Genomic DNA, 23,475 nt, shown 5'->3' with positions numbered 1-23,475 from the left:
AAGTCAAATTAGTTTGAATAAAGTTCTAACCAGGTACCCTAACTGAAAAGATAGTTATCAAACATGAAACTCCTGGCAATATTCTCATGTCCACTTAAGTATACTAATAAAGAAGACCCATTGAAAGTATGTATGGGACAAACATTCAGCCACTAATTGCCACATGTGCCTTTTACACTGAAAAACACAATAAAATATCCAGTAATAAATGTATTTTCGGACTCCTAACTTACTACATCCAAGTCCCATTTCAGTGAAGAGTCTTTTCTCCGAAACTGTTGTTTGAACATCAGCCGATAAGGTCATTTTGTACACATTTTTGCTGAACCAAAATTAAGATTGTTTCGGTTGTCATACAATATAGATGGAAATGCACTTTATTTGGTGTTAAACATGACACGAGCGATAATTACTTTTTTTTTATTTCTTCGCTCTTCGCTCGCATCAATAGATGATGATTTGAAAAAAAATATTTTAATTTTTTTCGCTCGCTCGCGCCAAATATTTTTGAAAAAAAATCCGAAGAACAAGACATCAATTTGGTGTGGCCTAATGTTATCATTTGTGTGTAAAAATTGATGAAAAAAATTGGTTTTGCGGGGTTTGCGGGTAACGTATTTAAGGGCGTTGTTACGGAGAAAAGCCGCACTCGCCAGTTGCAAACTTTATACCAGAATGTTCACAATACATTGGAGTTTCAAAAACATATGGTCCACAGAATTCCCCCTTGGGAGGGGGGATGGGAGCAAAACCCCTTCTGGCTCATAGTCTATTGTTTACATGTGCTTGGCGAAAAAAATCGATTATTATAGGGAAAATAACACCAGCTATGTTTAAATATTTTTACGTTAAACAATTCTGACGTGTTCTGATTTCCAAAAATTGAAGGGGCCTCCGTGGCCGAGTGGTTAAGGTCGCTGACTTCAAATCACTTGCCCCTCATCGATGTGGGTTCGAGCCTCACTCGGGGCGTTGAATTCTTCATGTGAGGAAGCCATCCAGCTGGCTTACGGAAGGTCGGTGGTTCTACCCAGGTGCCCGCTCGTGATGAAATAATGCACGGAGGAGCACCTGGGGTCTTCCTCCACCATCAAAGCTGGAAAGTCGCCATATGACCTAAAATGTGTCGGTGCGACGTAAAACCCAACCAAAAAAAAAAAAAAAAAAAAAAAAAATTGAAACATGTTTATATAATCAAGTTTTGTCACCAAATAATTTTCTCACAACAAAAGCATGGCGAAAACATGTGAAAAGTAATAATTAATTTAAGAAATTATTTTTGCGTGAATGTTGTGAATCCTATTTACAACGGTGTCATGACAGGCGAAAAGGCGTTTGATAAACACTTTTTCTTTGAACATTGAATGTAGAAAACACATAAGAATATAAAGACTATTTTAAAAAGCAGTATACTTTTACGATTTGTTTACATAACTGACCAATCAGGATGAATTAAGGATTAAAATTTCGCAAGTTAGTTTTCCTTTTCTTCAGTAAGTTCCAGGATTAGTTGTTGAATTAGCGGTGTTTTATATATATTTTCAGGGCTTGTGCTGATGTGCAATCGATTCCAGATATTATCGACAGTAAATTTCAAACAACAGATGTTGACAAACTACACCAAAAGTTGCAAGTTATGAAAATAATGATGGAGAAAATTATGAAAACTAGACAAAGACTAACAGAAGACTTAAAGAAGTCTAAGACGGAAGCAGTAATGGCGATAAAGACATTTCGAAACGACATGGAAACAATTCTTGAACAAGTAGAAAAGGAATCGATTAAAGAATTGGAGATGAAGTTTAAAGAAGAAGAATCGAAACTGCTGGAAGAGAAGAAGAAAGCACAAATTGAATTAGATCGTTTGAAACAATCAGTAAACGATTTAAAGAAATCGGAAGGAAACAAAGCTCAACAATATGTCTCCGTAAAAATGTCCCTGCAAAGTATCACAAAAACCGAAGACATATCTAGCTCATTGCAAACAAATATTGATGCAAATATATCATTTAGCTTTGATCCTGCTATACTGGACTTTCTACAGCAGTTGAAAACTTTTGGATTGGTCCGACATGTGTCTACCACTGATTTAAGATCGCCAAGGGCAAACGTCTATTCTGTTAAAAGAAACGAGAATTTAAACATCAGAAGTCAGAATGACAAAAACACATGTCGTGTGTTTGGGTCCTGTCTAACAGAAGATGGATCGCTACTGTTAGCTGATTTTAGCAATAATAAGATTAAACGTGCAGATATTGTAAACATATCAGTGACAGATTATTGTTGTGTTTCTGCTGGACCTTATGGCGTTTGTTGTACATGTAAAATCGAAGCTGCAGTCTGTCTGAACAATAAAACAATTCAGTTTGTCTCCCTTGGTAAGCAGATGATAACCACCCGCCAGATAAAACTGAACCATTATTGCTTTGGCATTGCTTATAAGGGTGATAATCTATACATAACTGACAACGCCCGCTCATTATACATACACGATGTGACAGGCAACGTGCTACAGACGGTAACTCAAGACAACGGGCAATACCTGTCCTCACACCCTCGAACTGTTGCTTTCAGTTATGTTGATGATAAAGTGTTTGTTGCTAGCTGGATTAAAGGTCTAGTTATTATTGATGGACATGGGAAGAACTGTCAGACCTTCACTGATTCAGAGTTAAACGTAGCTTCTGGAGTTTGCACAGATCGTAGAGGAAATCTGTTTGTATCCGGGTATAAGTCAAATAACGTGATACAGATTGGGAGAGATGGGAAGAAAATAGGCGTGGTCGTGAAATCATCAGATGAACTTGTCAAACCAGAATCAATTTGTTTTGACACAAGACAATGCAAATTATTGATTACCCAACGCGACAACTATACTGTCAAAGTCATCTCTTTACATTAAAGTGTATTTATCTGACGACATTTTGCATGTATAAGCACGTAATGCTTTTTTGTACCGCATATTTGCACAAATTGCATCTAATCAAAGAACGCTTTTAACCACAATAGTTTACTTACTCAGTTTTGCTTAATTCTTGACATGTGTATAATATGGAAGTTATGGAACATCGCGCAAAGCAGTGTGATATTGAAATAAGTTCTTGATAATTTAACTATTCATAGAATATGTGAAGTCTTTTATTGCGTTCAACTATTAACTACTTTTCATTCCCGAACCGTACTGTCTAATGCCAAAAAGACGTACACTGTCGTTTTCCTTATTAATTCTAGAGGTTTCGATGGAAGTGTTGTACAAATGTTTCTATGTCTCTTTCCTATTTATTCAGACTTTTAACGTAAGTTTACGGCGTTTACTCGGGCATGAACCACACTGAGATTTCTGACAAATCCATGAATCGCGGTAGGTGTTGATTTAAATTTAGATATATTTTGTTGAATTCAGTAAAAAATTGAGTAGTAGATTAGTAGAGTAGTATGGATTAAACTTTTATCTTTACCGTCTTAAAAATTGATATTTTGTTGAATTCAGTAAAAATATCGAGTAGTAGATTAGTATAGTAGTATGGATTATTTTTATCTTTACCGTCTGAAAAATGGATTTTAGCTGTAAGTGAATGCTACATTGGTTTTGGTTGCCGTTTTCCATGTTATCTGGACAACGCCTTTTTGTGAATGACGCTTATAATTTCGTGAAAAAAAGTCCATTGAACCCGTGTACATGCGAAAACGAACATTGTTCTTTATTTATCAAGTACATAATGTAATTATTGTCTTGAGTAAAAATGTCGAGTTTCCTGAATATCTTTTGTTAGTTACTTTGCCTTTTTTGTTGTCTTCCGTATTTCTTACAGTCTCTTAATGTGAGTTCGAAACAACGAAAGAACGATTAACACGATGTTGAAAAGTCGAAATCGCGAAACTACGGTGGTAAAAAGTCGAAAGTATTTCGTACTTTCATCATCATACTTTCGACTTTTCAACATCGTGCTTTCGTTGTTTCGACTTGTCACCATCGTGAATACAGACTAGCCCTACACCCAGGTTGTATGCTGAGCTTCCTAAAAATAAGTGAATGTGAATCAGGTCAAGTGTCGATCAGTTTAGTCCGTACAGGTGAAACAGCTGACTGACCAAGAAAAAAGATTCAGGCGGAGTACCTGATCCTTACCCTGTAGATCAGCCAGCTACAAATGTATATAATCAAGTAGACTTACAAAGCCTGTTGAGATCAAATAATCTGCAATAAAGTTTATTTAATTCTTCATAATGATCCTGATAATTTCTAAGATAACCCTTTCTCTATATTCTCATCTCAACATTAGAATCAGAGAGAAGAGATAAGAGATATTGAAATTATTTTTTCAGAAAGCGCTATTTGAAAGGATTTTATGAGGATATTAATTTTAAAGGACTCTAACGACTGATGCCAGTCTAATAAACAAGGTCAGGGGAAGTATTTACTAACTGAAGAAAAATGAAGAATACATATGTGAAGTGTGTTATTCTAAAACCAAATTACAACTGAATTCTATACAAGCACTTTTATATCATTATGATTTGAATCTTAAAACGTTTAAGTTAGTGCAAAAAAGCACTTTGCAGGATTTCATTGCATTATTCTGTTGACGATATAATGGTGGCATATACTTCAGTTAATACGTTCAAACGAAACACTCAAAACTACGATGATGAAACGTCGAACAAACGAAACCACGATAGCGAAAGGTCGAAAAGTACGATGATTAAAGTGTGAAATAATTTCACCATCGTAGTTTCGTTGTTTTAACTTTTCACCATCAAAGTTACGTGTTTTCATCATCGTCGTTCCGACTTTTCACCATCGTAGTTTCGTGATTTATACTTTTCAACATCGTATTAAATTACTTTCAAAGTACGCTTCTTGAATACCTAGTGGATAGTAGGAATCCGCCAGACACCAGACTCCGCATTACATATAACAATGCTAGAGGAAGACGCGTGCAGCTATTGTTTGTATGAAGAAATGAATTAGTTAGTTAATTAGTAAACTCATCAGTAACATACATGTGGTTATTTTCTTCTTAAGTTTCATTTACACTTGCATCACTTTTTATAATACTTACTACCACACCGTGCGTTTGTCGAACTCGTTCTTGTCACGGCGGTTTTTCTTAGCAAGTCACACTATTTTATGAGCCCACACACATGAAGTTGAGTATAAATTATGTCATCTCATTATTTTATAATCTCTGTTCAAGTCTCATAAATCAGCAGTGGCTTTAACATACCTTTTCAAATGACCCGGACTAGAGAAACTTCACACGCAGGGTGAATTTATAACGCACTGTAAGGTTAGTGTCCAATTAAGACAAGGCGCCTAGCTATACAGAAGGAACGGCATGCTACACTACCAATGGTACATTCACAAAATGAATGCTTCATTGATAGCTTATATACCAGCACATACAGTACAACACATTGGAACTGGTATAATTTTGGCATATCATTAATCTACCCTTGGTTACCTATGATCGAAAAGAAGGTCACTAGATCAATTCATAGTAAACGTTTCACTAGGTCAATACATAGAAAAAACTTTCTAACTACCTGGCTTATAAGCCATATTGAAATGTAGTCAGAAAATGTGTCTTCGATAATTGTATTGAGATTTTAGATTATATTGGATTATAAACATGACAGTATCTGCCTTCATAATACATAATATTTAGACTGCCAGAACTGATAATGACATGTTGATAATTACGCTCCTTTCATTTGTAGAATGCTTTATAAATGCCCGTTGTTCGGGTGCATCTAAAGAAGTTAAAAATAAAGTACTACCTTATAGTATAAAATGTATGAAAGCTGTTACAACTAAGAAAAACTATACTTAAGTGAATGTAATTAGCCTTTCTATCTCAGATACATGACATATAAAATGAAAACTGTTCACTAATCAAAACTTAAGGTATTCCTTTTTCTACCCCCTGATTGTTATATCTATGTATTTAAACGATATCATGAAACTCACAATCATGATTATACGATTTTATTAAATCTCATTTAAGACTAAACGAAATAAAAATGTATTCTACTTTTCTCTTTCACAATTATGGAATATGAGCTCATATTTGTGCTTCGGTGTAAATGAGATATGAAACCAAAATTTGTAGTCCTGTTTGGCACCATATAACCTATACTGTGTTGGTGCGCCGTAAAACCCAAATAAAATAAAATAAATGATTAGTAAAGATAAGATGTAAAAAACAGACAACTGCCGTGAAAGTGTTATGTTAATTGTCATTCGTTACTCATTTATATGATTATCATCCTTATAATTTCAACACGAAAATGATGGCATATGCTTTAAATTTCCATGCTAACATTTGTAATGACAATCTGTACAAATATATTACCGGTATTAGTTTTATGAAAATGTAAATCACAACGCAAAAGAGCGCCCAAATGGTTCATTAAAATCATATTTGACTGGAGGATTTGTGAGAGAATTGGCTTTACATAATAATATGTTCAACACTAGAATCCGGTACGGCAAAATCTTAGAAAAGATACTGTTACAGATGGAAGTTAAAAGTTCGCAAAGATCTGAGATAACTAAATTACTTTTAGATTGTTAAGAAGACTATGAGCCATTTTAGTAAACTGTCAAACCAATCGTATACATACTGCTACAATATGATGGAAAAATTGAACTAGAGTGACCAAGTGATTTGAGCCAAGTAAATACTGAATATATCAAGAAATAGAACGTATTATTCGATGGATTGTGTAAATCTCACATAATGTTATTTACTTCATTCGATCATGTGTGTGTAACCCACGATATTCACAAAGAGCTATGCTTACGAAACAAGGGCTTGCTGTAAAATTTGTGAAAGGCACGATATTCACCGAGGGTTATGCATAAGAAGCAAAGGCTGGCAATTAAGTGTGTGTAACTCACGATATTCACCGAGAGTAAGGCATGCTAACCAAGGGCTGGCAATCAAGTGTGTGTAACTCATGATAAAAGCTTGTACTACTGACCGGTCTATAGAGTTCAGTATAGGTTTGCTGGGCTAAAAAAAACTTTGAAGGAATCGCCACTATATAAAATCTTATATACAAAATGCATTCATAATTTAATTTATGACCAAGAAAAGAATGTGATTCATACCATAATCATCTGAAGTGCCAAGCGTTAGGTAATAAGCACACGAATGGCCGATCGGGAAATTAGAATCAACTGTTATTACCCATACAACTGGGAACTTAAATTAAAGAATAGCACAGTCTTCACTAAAAGAAACTAAACAATATAGATAGAATCTTAACTTTATTAAAATTTTCCATTATCCTTTGTTTGTGTCTTCCCTTTAGTCAGTGATGTCTGGTGTGCTGATTGCATTTTGAATGTTGACATTAGAGTGCCGAGTGTTTCAGCTGTGTAAACATATTTAAGGCACCAGTACATTTTCACAAGGAATGCATAATGTCATTACTCTTGGGTTTTTCCAGCACAGGCGGAACCGAAAGATAGTGTCTGTAGTGCTGGCTAACGATGCATGACACCTTATTTTACTTTATTTCGTTTCCTACTAAATTAATACCTTAAACTCACTACCTTAGGACTGCTACTTTAAATATTAATATCATTACCTTAAAATATATGCAGATCGCTGTCTGTAAACTGCTACCTTAAAAATAAAACAGCTTTCTTAGGATGAATTATGGTTAATTCTTTTAGTAAAAAGGATATACAGTTTTATTACAGTGCTACACCTTTAAAAACAAAGACAAATATCAAACAGGGAATGCCACGCACCAAAAACGCAGCCTCCCCAAAACGAAGCCCACAGCACGCAGACGTGCACACCACAAACACACACACATACATACAAATACACGCGCACGCACACAAAGCCAACACATGAGGACAAAACGAACAAACAAAGGAACACAGTGGGGCACCGCCTTGGAACGGTCAGTGGCCAAAACACCACTGGGGAGCTTAAACCGGTTTATGGTGCGCACCCAACCTCACTCTTACCCCCATCATGTTCCAAAGACACGGGACAGTAAATCAGGTAAATCTCTAACACACGTAATGGAAACAAAAAGGCATGGCATGTAAAACACAAAAATGCTCGTGTATAAATATATAAAAAGCAAACCTTTAGAACCAAAAAATGCCTTTTCAGAAGACAGAGCAACAAGAGAAACACCCTTAAGGGCCCGACGAAACAGACCAGAAGACAGATATCAAAACAGTTCAGTCCTGGTAGGATTTAAAAACTGCTTATCATAGAATCCCCCCCCCCCTCTCTTCCGTCAGACACAATCAAAGAGGGAAGCGTAAGTGTCCAACTGTAAACGGGTTGAACACTAAATATGCGGTATGTCTCAAAACAGTTGGGTCGTAACCTCTTTTAATAAAACGTTTTATAAATTTACCAAATACATTTGGAATAATTACCATGACCCAAGATCTTACGAAGTTTGTAAACCACATCCCCATAAAAAAACGGGTTTAGAAATACCTTCTCGCAGAAGTGTCTTTAAATTACTATGGAATTTTAAAACTAAATTAGAATTACGGTAGTAAAATTTAGCAAAATATTTACGCAATTTGTAAGAACAGTAGCCTTGCTGAAGAAGTTTACTTGTAATATATTGATTACGTTCATTGAAATGCTTGACATGACTACACGCTCTGGCAAACCGAATTAATTGAGAAATATATACCCCATAAGAGGTACATCCCCATCCAAGTTCACATTTAAAATTCTTAAATAATATAGTAAATACAGAATTGATAGAACTGTTAATTCTGAATTAATTTTGTATTATAATATTTTCGGATTGTGGTGGTGCTTGATGCATTAGTGTGTTACTTAAGTATAATTATACTTACTTCATTTGAACATTCAGATGCGGTGACTTTGTGTTTACATTTGAATTTGGAATATTTGAAAAGCACTTTTCTGCGTGCTAGTTCATTCATTTCATTATTACGGCTTGATGTTGCAAGATTCATGAATACAGGGTGAGGGCCCCTGTCTATAAGGGCCACGCCAACCTAAACAAATACATAAGACGTAAGGATTCAGTGGTAGTAGGGGTCATAAGACCCCCTTCTCCAACTAAAATTGCTAACATTGGGATAAGAGTGCCATGTATAGGTACTATATATCTGGCATACTGAAGAACCATAGAAACCTCTGAAATTGGAGCGTCTTCTGTATCGGTGCGCTATCCTGCCACTACCATTTTTCTAAGGAAAACGCCCTTATGGGTTACCGCTGGCAACTATATACCAACTTAAAAACAAACAAACAAACAAACATCACATTTGCAATCAAGGATACGAATGGGACACTACAGCTAACGTTTAAAAACACACTCTAATCAGTTTGACATAAAAACATTTTAACTTGATAGTCAAAGGGTCATTAGCAGAAATCGGCTGCCAATTCTTGAGAAAAAAAAATAACGAAACTCGAAAAAAACATAACAACTGTAAAACAAGTTTATAGCAATATTAGATAGAAATTTTATCTGTCCGTGAATGACAACATTAAAAGTAATTGTCACGAAAAATACCCCCGGATCACCACCAGCAGGACTATCCTGCATAAAATAGCCGACGTAGGAATGTTTTTTTTTTTCAAAAAAAGATTTTCGACGCACAGTACCTTCTTTTTTCATTTCGCATACATTTTTATTTATTAGCACTAGGGTGGGAGATGTTGTTAAAATGAACCCGAGAAAAGGGGAGAGAATAGATATATGTATATTTTTTTCTGCGCATTTAAAGGATCTACCTTGAGGGCAAATCTTAACTGAGGTTTAGTGGTGAAATCCTTTTATTTATGTAATTAATGGGATTGTGGGGAGAGGGGGGCTTGCGGGAGGCGTATTTTGATCAAAGTCACCACACATATTCTTTTTTGTTCTTTTGAGATGTGTCTGAACTTTTAAAGTTCAACATAGGTTGTTCAGTCTTTTTTTTTGCGAATTATTTGAAAATGTAAATGAACAGTATTTAGGGTCAGGGGAGAAAGGCAAAGAAATAAATGAAACAAAGTTTGTTTAGTTTCTCATTAAAGTATAAACAAGACCGATACTAGAAGATTAAATTAATATAACATGATCAAAGGGCACATTTAATGCACACCTATTTTGTATACTTACTTAAGAAATTTAATATTTATTATCAAAATATACATAAACATTAAAGTAAATCAAACCCTTTATTAACCAAGATTGATGCCATTTTAGATAAAGGAATTGCAAATACTTGTTAATTTGTAGCCGAATATGAATACACGAACGTTTGTTAAGTTTAAAGAGTTTATTATAGAATTGTTTAATATTCAGATAAAATCTTAAAATCCCGGAAGGGCACTTAATGTAGATATATATATAAGGTGTATTTACGTAAACGATTTTAAATGATCCGCAACATCTTAATCTGATTACATGTACCATGAAGTTAGTATGTCTTTGCTTTTGTTCAAATACTAAATTTACAGTATGTAGATTTTCGCTTTTCATGAAAGTACCCCTAATTTCGGTTAAAGTGTGTTTTTTTTGTGTAACCCTTATAATGCTGGACACAAATGATTCTGCCTTTGCGGCCAGTGTAGACCATGATCAGCCTGCACATCCTTGATCATGATCTGCACTTTTCGCCATTCAGTCAGTATCTTTTGGTAAGCACCCCTTTTAACAGTTAATGGAATTATCCAAATTGAAAGATGGACATGTTCATTATAGACATTTAGCAGATTAGCTGGGCAAGGGTTAATTCGTTTTGACATCTGCTTTTATGTGTATTTGGGTGTCGCGACCACAGTAGTCTGTGACTACACTACAACCACAGCTGAAGTAGTTATGTGGTCTAGTCTTGTAAGTAAGGTTTTTTTTTTCGAAAAGATGGATCTGGTTAAAAAATTCCATCCCGGTTATATATTAACAGGTAAGTTGATATTCGTCTCATTCTTCCGAAAGTTACGGTCAGGAGTATTTTGTAGACTTCGGACAATTTCAAATTGAGACAGTCAAGTGCTGTTTAAAACCCCATCGGAATGTAAAATTGAAACTTTTAAGACTTTGCGATGTCTCTAGTAAATTGCAGTACCGGCAGCTGAACTAATGTAAGTCAAGAAACCTTTTTGGCGGGGTCATGTCATTGACGTCCTAGTTTTGAACAGCCCACCGGTAGAACGAACACTTGTGAGATTCAGTTTGGCGTGTTGGGTTGATGTAACTTGTACACGACTGTTTTTTTCTTTTTTTTTCTTTTTTTTTGTAAAAACTAGTCAGCGATACACTTATTGTTTTAATGTTCAACTGCGACTGAAAGATCTGTACATATACTGGTATACGATCGAGCAGTTACGCACAAAAGAAACGCCTGTCATATTTAGAAAGTCTGCTTTGGTTAATATATTTGCAATAGCTGGTTCTCAGCTTGCCGGTGCATTTGTAATTCCATAGAAAGCTAGGTAAAAATTTTCCATGGGATTAGACAGCTTCTGTATATTTTTTATTTCTTTTTTTTCAACAAAAAATCCTAAATTATCCTAACACCGATCGGATTTGTTTTGCCTGCTGCAGATAAATTTGTGACAGGGAACGGGGTTTTCGAAATTTTGAAGCACGTCGTCTCGGATACTCAATGGTTTCCGTCTGTATCAACCAAGATAAAAAGAAGCAACGCCTGTGCCTTATTGTGTAATATGGCAATAATGTGTGCTTAAAAAGCTATTAATTTAGACCTTTGGGATCGCCCATCTCTAGAATCAGCTGGCATTTAGACCTACCCCGAACCCTCCAAAATTTAAGGAAGTTTTGGCATGTTTTTCTTATTTCCAACTCCATGCACTCGTACTTTAATGTACTTTAATTTGAACTTGTTTTCATATAGATCATCCCGTAGTGTGCAAAACCCTGCTAAACAAAGTGTCTATCACAGGGGTAAGTTTAAGGAGAAAAAGCAAGTCAAAGACACTTATTGTCGTTTTGCTACAGAAAAAACACTGCATCGTTCAAATCTGCCTCCAAAAGCAATAATTCACAAAATTTTTGAATCTAAGTGAAGTCAAATATCCACAGCTTCCTGCATGAACACATTGATTTCTTTGAGTATAAACTTTTAGAGATTCAAACTTTATTGAATATACTTTGAGCGGAGGTACCCTAGATATTTAAAAATTCCATCGGGGCCTTTTAAAGGTTATTTTTTACGTTTCTTTTTGTTCGTGCTATAACATTTTACATTTTTTCCCCATAAAGTTTTGTGTCCAGTTTGATATACAGTTAAAATGATGACCCCCCTCCCCAACCCCCATCTCTACTTAAACCAAGGGAAGTAACAGCAGCTTTCCTGGCTGACATTTAAACAATGCCGCTGTCTTTACCTCTCTTTGATTCTGGAAAGTTGCCTGTTCATGTAAGAACACTTGTGAAAAGCAGAGCACACATGGTACCTACAATTAAGACGATGACTGGAATATACCGTGGAAATCGGCATAAGACATAATGAATATACCAGACGGTAGTCTGGCTACCGACGAGATAATCTTCTTTTAAGAAAAAAATAATTCTGTTATATATTCTGACTTTATTATGAGAAGAAAGGAGTTATCTCCTGTGAAAAGAACACAGGGTTTGAACACAGACTAATTAAACAGTCCTGAAGTTGAACGTTGCATGTCTGGTAAATAAACAGGCTGCGCAGCAAACCATTTTTTTTCTGTAACTGAAAATCAAAGCACTTGAAGTACATAGCAACCTTAACTGAATATATATATTTTTTATAATAGATAAGAAGCAGCGGAAATGTGAAGTCAGGGAAATATATAAATATATTTTCCCTCAAGTTTTCATGTGTCATTTTTAAATGCTCGTGTTTCTACATTTTTACAAATTTTATAAAAAGTTAAAATGATCGATAGCTCACTAACCAAGGGAAGTAATAGCAGCTTTCCTAGCTGATATTTAAACAAGGCCGCTGTTTTTACCTCACTTTAATTCTCGAATGTTGCCTTTTGAGGCAAGATCTGAGAACAAATGTTATGTACAATACATTTTATTACTGAAATCACCCCCAGAATCTGCATAAGACATAATGTATAACAGACGGTAGATACTGATGCAGAAGATTGCTTGTTCGGTAAACAATTAGGCCATACGCTGGTGATAACACAACAAATCATTGTTTCGAACATATAACTGAAAAACAAAGCACTTAAGTTACACAGTCGCCTTAATATATATTATTATAGAAGCAGCAGAGACATAAATAGACAGAATTCATAGCCTTCTGCTCAAAATATGTCCCGCATTTAATTAAATATTTTATGACGTTCTTGAGTTTCTGATATGGTCCTGACTCTAGACCATTTCGCAAAATATAGATAATAGAGAAGAAAAATTATATACAAACATTAAGTTTCTAAAAATTGAGCTAGCTTGCACATAATGCTATAAAACAAGGCTGTATCTGCCCCACATTAAATTTATCCGAAGATACTTTTAAATCGGCCATGTCCAATGCACTAAAAATGAAAGAAATAGAATCTATCTATTTGGGATTTTTTTCGACACCACGGAGCATGATTTTGACCGAATTACTGCTGTATGAGCAACCATTCTAACGCAATGATATCACCTCCTTTTTAACGATACGATTCTTAAATACACGCTTTCTCTATTGCTCGCCAATACTGATGACACAGCAAACCATTGTTTCAAACTTGTAATTGAAAACCAAAGCACTAATATACATATATATCTAAACGAAATATGTTGATATAAGTATAGAATAAATGGATATGTGAAGACAGGGAAATATATATATTTATATACATCCCCCTACCCGCGTTGAATCATAATCCGCCACGCCAACTCTGCTCATCAGCCGGTCCATTTGTAGCAAATTGCATTAAAAATATCCCAAATGAAATAAAATTTTAATGTATATGCCTTTCATGTGTTTCTTATGTGGTCTTGAATATATTTGCGACCATTTAGCGAAATATAAGAAAACAGTATGTATTTCAGCAAAATGTTTAAAAAAAAAATGAGCTAGGTTTTCATTTTAAATACCAAAATACCAAAAATCATCGCAAATTTTAATGAAATATGTAGTTCAATACATTTACACTTGTGCACGGTTAAGTCAAAAGTAAGCCTAAATTTTTTAACCTTCAATTTTCCATATAGTTTTTACAGGCTATTTTTAAATGTTCCATTTACGAATTTGTTCTATGTTTAATCTAGTAACAGAAAGAAATCGTGTAAAAAATTAAATGCCTTGTGTCCTATTTGATATACAGTTGAATTGATAATCCCAAAACTAACGGAAGTAAAAGCAGCTTTCCTAGCTGACATTTCAGCAATGCCATCGTCTTTACTTCACTTTAATGCTCGAAAGTTGCCTTTCTTCACAAGAACAGTTGTATCCGTGGAACATGCCAGGCACAGTGAGAATCTGCATAAGACATATTCATCTTTAATTGTTTATGTCATTATATTTCATACGTTTGTTCTATTTTCAGCGTAGCATGCAAAAATATCGTGTGTCCTATTTGATAAACAATGAAAATGATAACTTCTTGGTGCAACCAAGGGGAGTAACGGCAGCTTTCCTAGCGGATATTTAACAATGCGATTGTCTGTACCTGTCATAATGCCGATGCCATGTACATTACAATCTATGACTGGAATAATCCGAGGGAATCTGCCTTAGACATAATGTATCCAAGACGGTACTGATGTAAAAGTTGCCTGTCTGGTACACTTACATGCCGCAGGCTGTTGATGGCACAGCAAACCATTGTTTTGCATTTGTAATTTAAGAAGAAAGATCTAGATATACAATCCGCTATTATTTCTTAAAAAGTAGATTTTGTCCAGACAGTACCATGAAATAAGGCTGACTCTGCTCCACCTCATTCTACATCATATATCTGACAAATGCGAAAGTTAAGTTATTAAATTTCAAAGCGGGTCACCGTTTCCCTATTTCAAGCTTAATGAGTCCTAATACCACAGTTAGTTTGCACAATACTGTAATTCCGTCTGCATTCTTAACCAAGGAGAATTTCGAAGTATGAGATATAAGACTGATATTAAGTCTGTATGTACTAACATATCCTGCCTTTCATTTGGAGAAAAAATCTGCCGTGAAGACCCCCTATTTTTATTTTATTTTCTGGTTCAGAAATGATTAAAGAAGAATATATTTAAAAATCAAGAACTTTGACCGTTCCGTTTTATTGTATTTCGTCTAAACGGCCATGAAATACATTGAATATTTTCGCTATTTTTCCCCACCCCTACTACGGATATCTCTTTATCTAAGCATTTTCCAAATGAAATAATTTACAAAACGCAACATATACACAATAACATTGAATTTAGCTATATTCCTGAGTTTGAAAAAATGTAATAACATTAATTTTAATGAGATTATTACAGTAAAACGGCGATTTCCCTTGAAAAATACATATGCCGCCAGGTGGCGCTCTTCAAAGGAAATGTGGACTCGGAACGATTTTCTTTTTTCTCCAAATGAAAGACAGGAGATGTTAGTACATACATACCTAATATCAGTCTTATATCTCATACTTCGAAATTTTGGTAGGAACCCCGCGAACCACCTTAAGAAATATAACAATAATTAGGATTATAAGAAATCAAAACAGTTCATTATAAACATTTTATTTCCGTTGAACGTTAGCTTCACATATACAACACTAATGTTTGAAAGTTGTCAGGAATATTCCCATTATGGTTACAAGATGAACTTTATTCTGCAAACGTGTGTACAGTGTGCCATCGACACAAATTCGCACTTTAATTGTAAATCCGTCCAAGAAATCACAAACATCTGCAGACAATAAAAAGGGCACATTTCTGCAGAATGAATCAAACTATTACATTTAGGAAGCATTTTTGTTGTGATTTTGTAAATGAACCCTGTAAGTCGCCTCTTGCAATTACGCAAGGGTAAGTCACAAGATGTCCCAGAAAAGACACGGAACGGATCGCGTTAACCTTTGAACTCTAAGAGTGACCTTGTTCTTTGACAGGGATCTTTGAGTTGCATATGATACATCGTCTCATTACTGGAACATTTGTGCCAAGTCATATTATGAAGCGGACACAAGTCAGACAATGTTAACATTTGACCTCTCATTGTGACATTGACCTTTTTAAAAAATGCCTGGGTGTTGCGCATGTCGCGTCGTATCATCATGGGGGACATTTGTGCATAATAATATTGTAATTCTTGATGGATGGCAGAGTTATTGACTAGACACGAAACAGACAATGATAATAATGTGCTTACTTTTAACCTCAGATTATGACCATGGCCTTGTTCGGGTCTATAAGTTATGCGTGACATGTCGCCTCAGTATGGGGAACATTTATACGAAGTAATAAAAAGGTCCATTAATGGATGCTCGAATCACAGACCGGACAGGGGAAAGAAACCTTTTGACCATTGACCTATTTCTTTGACATTGACTGTTTGGTAAGATGTCTAGGGGTTGCACATGACACTGTCTCATTAAGGGGGAGGGGGAGGGCGGGGGGGGGGGGCGGCATTTATACCAAGCAATATTGAAACCCATAGAGGGATGGTTGAATGATTATATTAAACTTTCCATTTTGCCAATAATCGGTGTCATCGGGGTTTTTTTTTGACATAAGAAGCATAAATTCGATTTTTGGTTATATCTTTTAACACGTTTAAGATAACGATTTTGCTTTGGCGGCAATCGTTGATTTAATCTTTCCCCTAAATGATGATATAATTTTAAAAATGGTAAGTTTATTATTTCACTTAACCTTTGAATCGTTTATATTACCACCCTTGTATTCCATTGTAGTCAATAGTAAAAGTCTAATTTGGACAAAATGTAGGATTATTTTCGTTGATAAATCGCGCAAAATACTGGAAACGGTAAACAATAATCGTTTATTGCTCGACTCAACTGTGTAAAACAAAAAAAATATTTTTATTATTTCGCTTACCCTTTGTGCCTTTTATACAATCACTATTACTTTTAAAATTGAGAGTCGAACCGGATGCGAGGAGTTATATCTAAGCAGACGACTTTGTGATCAAAAGATAAATGTCTATCCCAAAGTCAATTTATTTTTTTATATCATTATTATTATTTTTAGCTTTTTTTTCTTTTTCTAAATTGATTTAGACTTGTTGAAAACGTCTTATCATCACATATTTTGGCACTGCAAATGCATGGTGAAAGAAGGAAGGAACGAGGGGTTGACAAATGTAGATATATACAGATTTTTTATTGAAACAATTGCACACACAAAGATGAAGTTGTGTGTTCTAGGAAAAAGTATCACCTTGATTATTTATCGAATTGTTTAGACCTTCAAAATATGACCCATGGATATATAATTGTATTTGAACCGTGTCTTAGACATGTGCACATGTACATTAGAATCACCACAAGAGATTTAAATTATTTATTTTAGATAAACTATTCTTGCTTTCCGAAGCGGCCGTTTATGTATCTGGTGAATTTTGAGTTGGTGTGTAGTAGATTATCCGCATTTAAAACAACGATCTGCTAGCCTCTTTATTTCAAAATTTCAAAAAAGAATAAATGTCTGAATGTGTAATTTTTCTTTTTAGATTATTTATTTTCTCATTTTTTAAAAACAGTACATTAAATCAACGACAATTTTTGCTTACGCTCTGTTACTTAATAAGTTATCCCTTGCTTGTTACTTTTATTACCTTTTATGGCTAATAATCTAAAAACCATACCAGAGGGTAATAAATTGTAATATAATTGGTGGGGTGGGGGGGGGGGGGGGGGCTGATAGCGGGTATTTTGCATCTTTGTGACACTTTGCACATGAAACATGTGTCGTTAAAGAAAGGTGTAATAAAATGAAAATCCATAGAAAAGTAATAATGTGATATTCTTTAACTAAACAAATTATGCTTTTTGCCGCCTACCTCAATTTTAGGTTTATATATCGCAAAAAATAAAGTTTCTTGAATCTTTTAATTGCTCAGGTCAATTATATAATGCGAGGTAACGTACTCCTACTTCAAATGAATAAATGGCATAATCATATCAAATCTTAAAGCATTGATCTCTAGATTTTTGCTGAAAATTGATTCTTTCTTTAAAATTTAATATATCATGGACCTTTTTTTCTTGACTATCTAAAAAGCCCCCCCCCCCCACCCACCCCAAAAAAAAAACAACAACAACGAAAAACATGCCCAAGTCGGGAATCGAACCACCAGGTTACCACGGCAATAAACATTATCTTGCGGTCTTGACCAATACGTACGAGGGGCGTTCAATATGTAATGTTACTCCGTATGTAGTTCCGTAACCGCTGATTATTTTTAGATGTGGTTTTCGGCACATTACTGAGCAATTTATTGGAAATACAATGCAATATAAATTATAAAAATCGGCAGGTTCAAAGTAAAAATATAATCATTATAGTGAGGTGTACTCGGGTATATAAGAAATAGTTTCATTTCTTATATTTACATTATATTTCCTTTCCATTTGTGAACTATATAATATTATGAATTGCATATAGTTTGTAGCATTTAGCATAAAAATCAGCTTCCCGGCCATTTTGTTCAGCGGACGGAACAACTGCGACGTCATCTAAGAAACGTTCTCCCTGACTATACGCGGACGTCGTCAAAACAGCGGTCGGTTATCACTAAGCAGCGATGACGTAACTTTCGCGCCTTTCCTTTTGCTGTTCATACGAAATGAACGTCAAAAGTTTCAATGGAAGAGGATAGGGCGAATGCAAATATTACATATTGAACGTCCCTCGTATCTAAAAGTCGTTAAGTATAAAGCTTTATAATTAAGGCAGTTTAACTCCTGTAACCCGTTACAAACGTTTCTCAATTCTGAATGGCAAAAAGAAGTAAAAACAACTTATTCTTATGTGTTTCCATAACTTATAATCATTCTCTAGGAAAAAATAGTAATTTTCTGATATCTAAATAGTTTCTCTATTTTTGTTGTCGTACGATCTCGAGGTCAGTGCCTATTTTAATTATCTCATAATTATACCGTCGCTTATTACGAACAGTATTACTAATAAATAATGAAACTTATTTTATTGTATGCAATAACTAGAACGTGATAAATCTTCATTTTTTTTCACGCAGACATGTGTTTTTATCAATTAAAAACAGGAAAAGAAGAATTATTCAAGTTCAGCTTTGATAGGAAAGAATACGTTTTCTACAAATAAGAAAAAAGAGGGAGGTAGATAACGTGTTTTAAACAAACATCATGGAGAAGAAATAGAGAATAATAGGTTAGTGCCGTAGATGAAAAAGTTTATCTGGCGATGTGGAGGAGGTTATCGGGTGAGCCGAAGGCGAACCTGATAACGTCCGGAGCCGAGCCAGATAAACTTTCTCCATCTTAGGCACTAACCTATTATTCTATTTATCTTGTCATTACTTCATTTTCCGATATTTGGCAATTTATTTTACAAAAATAAGTGTGCGACAACCGCTTTAATGACGTCATATTCGTAATGACGTCACTTATACACTTATATAATGACGTGATTACCGGCAAAATCGCAATAACTTCTTCGTTTTTGAATAAAAACTCATTATTTGACCACTCTTTTTGTTAGTTCGGACATTTCCAACACAATGATGATGGTTTCGTTGCAAAATTTCTTATGACAACAATATCGATCATAAGGTCACATGATCAACTGACCGTATATCACTGGTCACATGATCAACTGACGGTATATCAAGAAAGATATACGGCACCCTGATATCGGGTCGAAAATACTGCAAGTGACAGAATAAATGTTAATATCTAGTTACTTTAGTTAACAGCCACCAGGATATCTTTGCAAAACTAGGATTTTAGCAAACTTAACTACCATTTCTAAGTGGCTTAGAAACTTCTGTTTTATTTTGGATGGTAGTTTATGGGTCAAGGAGCAATAAATGATATAGTTTTGCATTATTTTTGATAATTTTCTTATGTACAAAAAGAGATGATTTAAATATTTGTCCAATTGGATTTTTCCAATTTCCAATCGGATATGGCGTCCGATTGGAATTTTTGAAATTCCAATCGGACATTTTTCCAATATTTTGGTGGGCTGATTTTTTTCCGGGCGGAAAAACAATAAATTTTTTAAAACAAATTTAAAGGCATATTTGTGTTTCTTTTGTGTTTTACTGTCTTTTTGTCTGGGTTTGAGATCCATACTATGGTAAATAAAAATCCCATTTAAAAAGCTGGAAACAATCCGACTGCACATTTTCAGAAAAAAATCAGATTTACTGTAAACAGTCTTAAACAGGAACAATATACACCCTTAAACATAAATAGTGAATAACGATGTTTTTAGTCAGTTTAAAATGGTTTTAAAAAATTCTAAATCCAATTGGATTTTTTCCTATTTTAGGACTTGGAATTTTTTCCAGCTCTCAAAGTTGGAATTTTTTTCCAGCTTTAAAAATTGGAAAAATATCCAGCGTGAAAGATGGGACTTTTTTTTCAATTTTGAGTTACTGTTGTCATTTTAAGGCTAAAATACTTCTTTTTCCAAGCATTTTTGAACTGCACAATATAAATGTACTGACCAGTGAGCCATAAGATATGGTCTGATTTCTATAAATTATTATAAAGTCCAATGAAACTGAAACGTCAATATTTTTCTATGTTGACGTCCAAATAAATATCATATAGGGCCTGCGACGTCATTTGTGACTCCATTTTTATGTATGCCATTGCGTTTAAAAGTTTTTATAAACAGGAATTTGTACCATTCATATAGAAATAATATATACTTTTGTGAGTGTAAAAAAAATATTTGTATTGCATCTAGAAATGGGCACTCCATATTTCTCGGAATAATATTCCGTCCATTACGTCGCCGAGTATCCGAAGCATATTTCCAGCGTATTTTCTCAATTCTTATACAAATCTAATAACCAATAATTATTCCAAGATAGAGACTAAATATAACTTTCTTCCGTTTTATGCTATAGCGCAACAATTGTTTACCATATAAAGAAATAAATTTTGTTGTTGCGCTTCATCATGTGACATTTTTAGCCTGCCGAACGGATTCTGTTGTTTCTATGATAAAAAAGAGTGAAACACCAGTTTCAGGCCCCATGTTCACAAAACATTTTTCGATCTCAGCTGAGTTTGAGTTTGAAATTTTAATATCAATTTTACGAAATTTTCAAGGTTAAATTCCAACTGAAACTGACCATAAATACTGAATAGCCACATGAAAATAGTTATTAACTTGAAATTCAGTTTTAAACATGCTATTTAGATAGAAATGACATATTAAGTTTCATAATCAAACTCAGCCGAGACTGAAAATGTTTTGTGAACACGGGGACAGGACACTAAATTTTGAGACAAAAATGGTCCAAAATACACTCCATGTGCGACCTTACCTTATTATCTGCAAATGACTGACCTAAAACATATGTATATTTATAAAGCGTGCGACTATATTTGTAACCATGCACTTTTTCCACAAATTTAAGCTAAATCTGGATGGATGGATGGATGACCATTTCCATTTTATCTGAGTTCCGGTATCTCATGTAAGATTTTAGACCCGGCCATCTACATGGAGCTTCAAGCATTAGTTTATTTTACACGGTAATTTCTCGTACGCACGAGTCCTTCATTCTATAAACATTATGAATAAATAACCATTTGAATATAAATGGCTTTACAGTACATCTACCTGTTGTACGAAAAATAGTACTAGACCATATTACGAAACAGGCCCCTGCCACTTAACTAAGCGCAGGTTTAAACACGAATATTCGTCAAATCCTGGCATAGTATTTACAGAAATATGAGGAAATTGTCTTAATGTCAATTATTATGTAGAACTCTACTTACATTAAATATTTCTTTAAGAAATTCATTTGTAACTGACTGACAGGTCATTGACATAACCGAATTGTTTGTTTTTATTTTTTCATTCCATAAGGCGCATTTAATCTATCCAGTAGAAACATTAATAAGATGTCAGTATCTACTCGGAAAGCAGGAGTGAAAAGGCTTTTTGCGGTTACGGTTGTATTAATAAAACCCGGCCCGCCCCAAACCACGGAAATAACCGATGTCAATTGTACTGAAACCACCAGAAACTTACGGACGGAAAGCTAATATAATTACGAATGATATCATGTCGATATCAAGTTACATTCTGTCACATATATATCTAGAAGTTAAAGTCATTTGTTTATATTTATATTCATAGCTTCATAATCACGTTCTCATGTTGAAACACCTAAACTATCTCGTTATTTTAGGAAGTGAAATATCTCATTGAACATACGTTTCATCAATATTAAATACTTTTCTTGTAGTTCTGTAATGATGAACTAAATTACACAACTAAATGATGGTATAACCATTCGTAATTATATTACTGTTATAGCAAAAATAAAAATAAATAAATAAATGAAAAATAACGTGGCTTCAGTAATTCGACCCAATATTTTTTTTTCAAAAGTAAACATATCAAAACAATGAATTAATATGAAGCAGCATTGAATTAATTAACCACTAACATGCTCATCGCAAATTAATATTGAAAAAATGTTACATAATTATAGATCTTTTTGCCTAGATATTTACTGACGTTTTCTTGCACACCGGACTGGCGTTTCCGGTGATTTAACCCATGCCGTCAAAACCTATCTGGCAACCCCCATGTCAGATGACTCTCGTGCTACTAGCGATCCATGCATTGATATGTTGTTTGTATGAAAAAATCGGTAACCTTGATAGTTTCTCTCCGTTCCTTATAGTATATTTCTCGATTCAAAGTACGTTATTTTATAGTAAGTACATACCGTTACGCTACAAAGTGGAACTTTGTTATTGTGCGCCACTGAAACGTCATGACGTCACTTCTGTTTACGGACGTTAATTTCCCGCACTTTGTATACTTACTCTACCATATGAAAGTAAAATTTTATGTCAGAATACAAAGCTTTAAGTATATGGTATGCAAGAAATAATATCACTAATGTGTTTACGAATCGGACAGAAATATCCGTCCCTCGTTCACCTGCGCATGGGCGGTAACGAGCCTCGTTACCGCCCATTGCGCAGGTGCCTTCGGGACGGATATTTCTACCCGATTCGTAAAAACGACCAAAGCTACAATATTATCGATTTTTCAAATAAGGCTTATCAGCAGTCGCGTTTAGTACAGACAGTTCGATATGAAAGCAAACAGGAAAAATAACCGTTTAACATTTAACTTTCAATTTTGACCTAGATCTAAAAGCTAGGGCTCTGGAATTTGTACATGCTGCATCGTTCTATCATGGGAAACATTGTACCGAGTAATATTAGACTTCGTCTATAGATGGTTGATTTACAGACAGGACAGGAAATAAAACCTGTTGACCTTTGACGTCATGACCTCATGACATTAACCTTTGAGCTAGGGCCTAGATGT

The 23,475-nt window shown here is 34.6% G+C and overlaps 1 protein-coding gene across 1 annotated transcript; it reads left to right on the top strand.

The window, feature by feature from the left end:
* Positions 1 to 1,545: 1,545 nt before the first annotated feature.
* LOC128553625 (uncharacterized) lies at positions 1,546 to 2,902 on the top strand (the record flags this gene model as incomplete). Its single annotated transcript, XM_053534798.1, has 1 exon — positions 1,546 to 2,902. A coding segment is annotated over one exon (1,357 nt), but the record flags the coding sequence as incomplete, so codon positions are not given.
* Positions 2,903 to 23,475: the final 20,573 nt, after the last annotated feature.

This window comes from Mercenaria mercenaria, unplaced genomic scaffold (assembly GCF_021730395.1).
Source record: "Mercenaria mercenaria strain notata unplaced genomic scaffold, MADL_Memer_1 contig_4133, whole genome shotgun sequence".
NCBI classification, from domain to species: Eukaryota; Metazoa; Mollusca; class Bivalvia; order Venerida; family Veneridae; genus Mercenaria; species Mercenaria mercenaria.
Note: the sequence above shows the minus strand (reverse complement) of the source record. Positions and strands in the feature narration are given on the sequence as shown.